The sequence below is a fragment of the Salmo salar genome, chromosome 12 (assembly GCF_965601325.2).
Source record: "Salmo salar chromosome 12, fSalSal1, whole genome shotgun sequence".
Taxonomy (NCBI): Eukaryota; Metazoa; Chordata; class Actinopteri; order Salmoniformes; family Salmonidae; genus Salmo; species Salmo salar.
In genome coordinates this window covers 83,799,335-83,805,588 of record NC_138302.1, presented here as the reverse complement: position 1 = coordinate 83,805,588, position 6,254 = coordinate 83,799,335, and the positions used below count along the sequence as shown (strand labels likewise).

Genomic DNA, 6,254 nt, shown 5'->3' with positions numbered 1-6,254 from the left:
GAAAACTTCTATACTATTTCTGGTTAATTACTAAACAAATACCTGGGTTTTAGGCACAAGTTGATCGTTTTCAATGTGTAAATGGTATTTAAATGATCAGCACTGTTGCAGGTGCTGCAGTGAGTATCACTATAGTGGCATTGTACTCTCACTTGTTGAGGTATAATGGTGTCTTTGTCCAGGTTCTGTTGGGGTAAGGACTCTGACAGTGGAATTGTATTGGAAACACAAGACATGCAAATCCTCAGTTTTCCATTAAGCTGCGGGAAAGTGACAAAACATTTAACTCAAGTGAGGAACTTGTGCCAGGTTCTAAATTTAGATTGATGTGGCATTACTTACCGTTAGGTGAACAAAAAATGACACATGCGCACACACACACACACACACACACACACACACACACACACACACACACACACACACACACACACACACACACACACACACACACACACACACACACACACACACACACACACACACACACACACACACACACACACACACACACACACACACCCATGGGCACACACAGTGTTCCACAAACACCTGCATGCTCATGGTGTTTAATGCATTACACAATTTCCCTGCTGTTTGCTATGGTGCGTGAACGCAAAGGTCATGTATTGACAACAAAACATAATTTGCTTTGTAATAACTCAGAAACAAATATGATATGACGGTTTGATATTCTGATTAAAATCAGCTTACAGGCAGAATAAATATGTTCAAATCAATATCATATGTTAATATATAACTGTAAGTCGTTCTGGATAAAAGCATCTGCTAAATGATTTTTTTTTTATGTAAAATGTAGCATGGCTAAACTTGACAACATTCGGACTACTATATGTACAGATATATGCACAGTACATCTCAATATAATATAGAAGTTGTGACCTCGAAAGTGTCTCTTTTTCTGTTTCATGGTGGGGAGTGGGGTTGGGGTTATTCAGTACAGTGGCTGTCAGACTACTGATAACTTATCACTGAAGCCACACACTCTAAACCACCCACCTGCTGCCAAAAGCCAATCATACACACTCCCCTCCAGTTACTCACTAAGAGGCTCTGCAGTGCACATAGGTACTCAGCCCAATGCCCACACATGCTTCAACAGACTTAATCTAACAATAGACAGACTATTCAATCTAAACAGACAAATCAATCTAACAATAATGATTATCACAGTAATATTCATCCAATGATAATATCAAACTAATAAATGACAGTATGACAACAGTCACTTTTTAATAAAAAACAACATTATTTGTGGTGTCAAGCTATTCATGAGGCATGACCATAAAGAGGGCTACATTTGTGAGCAGCTCTCTAAAGAGAATCATTTTTACTTCAGTATTACTGTACATTCCTGTACATAAACTTATTTTCAAAAACACTACCACAATAATATCTTCATAAACATGTCAAGCTGTGGACATAAATCCAGACAAATAGATTCAATGGACCAGATCTAGATGTAAACAGTCATTTGCAAAGTTGTGTTTATACAACCCTTGAATCCACGCTTCACTGACTTGACGGTCACATGGAGAAGCAGGACCGTTATTTATGCAACATTTTGTTTCAGCCTTGTGAGCACACCACCCTGTTGCAAGAAGAGGCAGTGAACATAGGGACATGCCACCTAGACTCAAGCTTACATCCACTTTCATTATGAGAGCAGATCATAATCATCTTCAGCCTTCTTTTGAAGAATGCATATCAAAAACGAACTTCATACAGTATGACCTCCAGGGCTCTCTGACCCAGGGTCCGACCGTGTCAAGCCAATGTATAGAGAGAGGCCTTGTGAAATAAATCATTGAGAATTCAGCCATCTCTATTTCCCATAACTATCCCTCCTAATATTATATATAGTATATATACAATACATGCTCTCTATAATAATTTATTTTTTGAATACACAACTCTGCTTGTTTTTCTCAAGGTTTCGGCTCTTCCTCTCACTGTTTGTGAGCTTAAAAGAAATAAGAAGATGCTGAGTTCGTGAATATGACATGAGAATATGAAGAGAGTAAGAGTTATTTTCTCCGAGAGGCTGATGAGTTTCCATAATTTATTCAGCCTTTCCTTAATTGGCTTTATCTACTGGTGCGGCCAGCTATGGTTTGGGGAAATGGCAAAAAATGACAGGGAGAGATTAGCAACCACAGGCCATCCGTTGGTTCCCATCTGTCTATTCCATTGACACTTTCAGTATTATTCTTTGAGAAGTTGTTGCTTCATGTGTTTTGAATATCGTAGGCTCCAATGAATAGATACAATAGAATGTTATCAGAAATAACCTAAAAGTTTGGTATCAGCCTGTGATCATTTTTCAGAGTAATACATCAATAAACATTGTGTAAGAAAAAACACCACTATGTGAATCTAATTCTGCTCTTGTGAAATGACTGCAGTTATGTTTTGTATGTGCTGTACATGTTCTTTACCTGCTCTTGAATATACATTTATGTTGAAAAATACAAAAAAGTAGGATAAGAAATAAATATACATGATTTACAACTACATGTATATATACACATATTCAAATATTGAATTCAAAGGGTTTGTTATAGCCAGGGATAATCATGTCAGTGCACAAGCAGATTGGCTTATGTAAACATGACAAACTCTTAAGTTCTTATGTGCGGAGGTGTTTATATGTGCGGAGGTAAACTAAATGTGGCTCGTATTACGCCACTTCATTGGTGTTTACAATTAAATGCATTCAAATATTAAATTAAAAGGGATTGTGAGGTCTTTTAATTGTGCAATGGTAGAACTATGATTCCAAACCAAGTTGGATGTTTCACTGCCATCAGTACTGTAGACAATTTCCAAACTCTACTAGCGAGGAGCTCCGAGAGACAATGTGATATTGGCAGTATATTAGAGGTAGACTTTTCAGAGTAACACTTTCTCTGGGAAACAGGACAAGGTATTCCTGATATGTTGCACTGAGTTGAGGCTGAAAAATAGTCGCTCCAGAAACTGTATTTGTTGAGCACATGCACCCCCTAAAGGCATATTATGAGAATGCAGCATGGACAACTGAATTCATTACTTTCTTCATGTTCCCACTATCTGTGTTGAAATGTTGTCTGTGAATCACAGAGAAAAAAACCCCACTTAAAACATAAATATGTTTTATTATTTAGTGCATGCCTGAAACTCCAGTACAGCAAGGAAAGAACGTAACATTTTAAAGAAATTGTCACATTGAAACTGTGGTTTCAGTTATAGGCCCAATGCAGTAAAAAACATGATATTATTGTGTTTTATATTTCCACTAACAGGTTGGTAGAATACTGTGAAAATTATGATAATGCCCTTTTAGCAAGAGCTGTTTCCCCCTCCCTACTAAGACCACAACCAGAGAGTCCAAGCTGAAATTCTCTTGCTAAGGGAGTTTAAAAAAAATATATTACCATTTTCATTGAAAGCAATGAATACATCAATATGTAAGGTACTTAATTGTTACCCCAAAATGATTTGATATGAAGATAAAAACAGCAGCATTGGGCCTTTAACACAAAATAAAAAACAATATTCTAAAATCTTCAATGTAATTGGTCAAATGTCAATTTGGAAAGAATGTATGTAGTTGGTACTAGGGTATAAAGGGTAACACACAAACCTAAAAATACATAAACAATCTCCTATGTCCTCCCACACCAGCTGTAGTTTTCCCATTCACGCTTAGCTTCAGGTCCATTTAAAGCACCTCCAGTCTCGAATGCAACACCCTCTATCCAAGTTAAAAAAATAAAACCAATAATAATTATAAAAGTAAGAAAATAATGTCATAAAATGTTATTTTACGGTATTACTTTTCAAATGTAAAAACAAATGTTACAGAGCGCTGGACAGGAGAGGTGAGTAGTGAGACAGCTCACCAAGCTACATATTCATTGCCCAAAACCTGTTGTAGCCAGGGCTAATCAGGTTTCTGTCAGTGCACAAGCAAACTGGGCTTATGTAAACATAAACTATAAAGTTCTATTTTTGTTGATTTTGCGTTTATATGTGCTGGGGGTAAACTAGATGTGGCTCGTATTACACCACCTCACTGGCGTTTCTTCATGATGAGAGTGCCGACCAGCACTCCTGAAAGCAGAATCACCCCAACTAGCAGCCATTTAATTATGCTCTCCTGAGACCGTCGAACGTCTGCAGCAGCATCTCTGCCAAAGATCTCTGCAAAACGGTCCTTTCAAGGAACAGAGACAGAGCTAGATTAATACAGTGAACTATGTGTTAGCAGCCCAGCTGTTTGCCCCAATACTCCTCTGTAGCTTCTCCCTTTAGGGTAGTCTATCATGGTATTCTATATTTCTAAGAGAGAGAGTGGGTGCAGCAAAGGATGCGCACGCACACACACACAATAGTGTTGACAATGAGAATGTATTACTAAATCCCATAACAAGGATGTATAAGGTGCAGAGTAAAGTATCAGCTCCAACCTACCCATCCTCCTTGGCTCTGGATCCAGGGCTGGATATGGTTGTCCAGGTAGGTGGTCATCCAGTCTGCGATGCGCGCCACCAGTGGGCTCATATCCTTCTCAACACACTCAACACACAAGGCCCCGCCGAAAGCAAACAGACCCACCACGCGACCCCAGTTGACCCCGTCCCTGAACACTTCGTCCATCACACTCTCAAAGCTGTGGTAGGCTGTGGCAGGGGTGATGTGGAGCTGGGAGGAGAGGTCACTGAAGGCGCGGGTGTAGCGCAGCTCAAACTCATCCACTGAGTCCCGTAGTGCTGCTTTCACTGGCTCCATGCCCCCCTGTGGAGATGAGGGCTTCGCCAAATTGCTTCTGCTGTTCCCCACAGACCCATTTGCAATGGCGTCATCTCCCTCAGTCCGTCCACTTGCACCCTCCAGCCCCAATTGACAACATGAATAATTCCTCTGGGACAGTCTATAGCTTATAAAAAACACCACCAGTTCCCTGTTACTGTAAGACATCTTTTCCACCTTCTATGAACCCTCTTTATCCATTGACTTTTCACTCTATTTGGATTCCCAGGGCTCTTCTGCCATACCTCACACTGTAACTGAGATGTTCTGGAATAAATGCCTGCTGTCTGGCAGTTTCCTCTGGGCTGCAACAAGTTATCACACCCTGGAAGAAAAAAAACACACTCGCACACAAATTCTCTGGTGCAGAAAACATGAAAACACTGGATTCTATTGTGCATTGTTATTAAGAATGGAACTCTGCCCCAGCAGCATCACAATCACCTTGAAATACTGCACTGCTAAACCCAGGTCTGTTGGGTATGGTAGATGTTTCTTTTTTTCTTTTTTTACACATACTGTATGAAACTTATTACGCCATACCATTGGGGCGCCGCTTTGATGGTTGGTAGCAAGCTATCAGTGTTGGCTATGTAAAGCTATAACCATCATATTAATTTCCACCAAACAATGCACTTCTTTGGCTATATACAACGAACCAGCTAATATAGCTACTATTTTACATTATAGCACGTTTGACAAGAGTGCATAACAAATTGTCAAAATGTGTTTTCTTGAATGCTGCGCTACTGCCATATAAATTGATTTCAAAGCTCAAAAACAAACGTATTGAGATCAAGTTAATATCACCTAGGGTACAACTGACAAACAAGCAGTCATTTCTTAATATGGTATTCATAAAATAAGTAAAATATATGTATTTATGTATACGTAACTAGCAAATTAGCATCGCCGCTACCTAGCTACACATGACAGCTGCTTTTACACTCACTATACAAGCTTCCCATCTCCATAGCAATATTTTCTAAACCAATCCTTTAAAATATCATGGTCTGTCATACTTACAATTGCAAATAAGACTGAAGTACCTTTCAATAGATAAGTATCGATTTTTTTAAAAGGTAAATTCCATTTTTGTGCATAAAAGCATTTAAAATAAGGACATATTTCAAGCGAATTGGAGCAGCGAGAAGGCCAATAATGCCATTGGCCAGTTTTGTCACGTAGATCGGATGTTCCGCCTTCTCATAAAATGAACCACCAATCAAAGATACACCGGAAGTTGAGATCGTGTTCAAATTATCGCGGGCAGATTATCCGTGTGTTCCCCAAAGATTTTGGAGTATAATCAAGTCTCTAGTATAGAGAGCGGCGCAGCGGTCTAATGCACTGCATCTCAGTGCAAGAGATGTCCCTAGTTCAAATCCAGGCTGTATCACATCAGGTCGTGATTGGGAGTCCCATAGGGCTGCGCAATT

At 39.4% G+C, this 6,254-nt stretch overlaps 1 protein-coding gene across 1 annotated transcript; it reads right to left on the bottom strand.

Moving 5' to 3' along the window:
• Positions 1 to 3,138: 3,138 nt before the first annotated feature.
• Positions 3,139 to 5,998, bottom strand: LOC106565774 (bcl-2-like protein 1). The gene is made up of 3 exons (XM_014133279.3): positions 5,842 to 5,998; positions 4,477 to 5,140; positions 3,139 to 4,219 (listed from the first exon to the last, which is right to left on the bottom strand). Exons 2-3 carry the CDS (start codon positions 4,981 to 4,983, stop codon positions 4,076 to 4,078), a joined length of 651 nt encoding a protein of 216 aa, XP_013988754.1. The 5' UTR covers positions 4,984 to 5,140; positions 5,842 to 5,998; the 3' UTR covers positions 3,139 to 4,075.
• Positions 5,999 to 6,254: the final 256 nt, after the last annotated feature.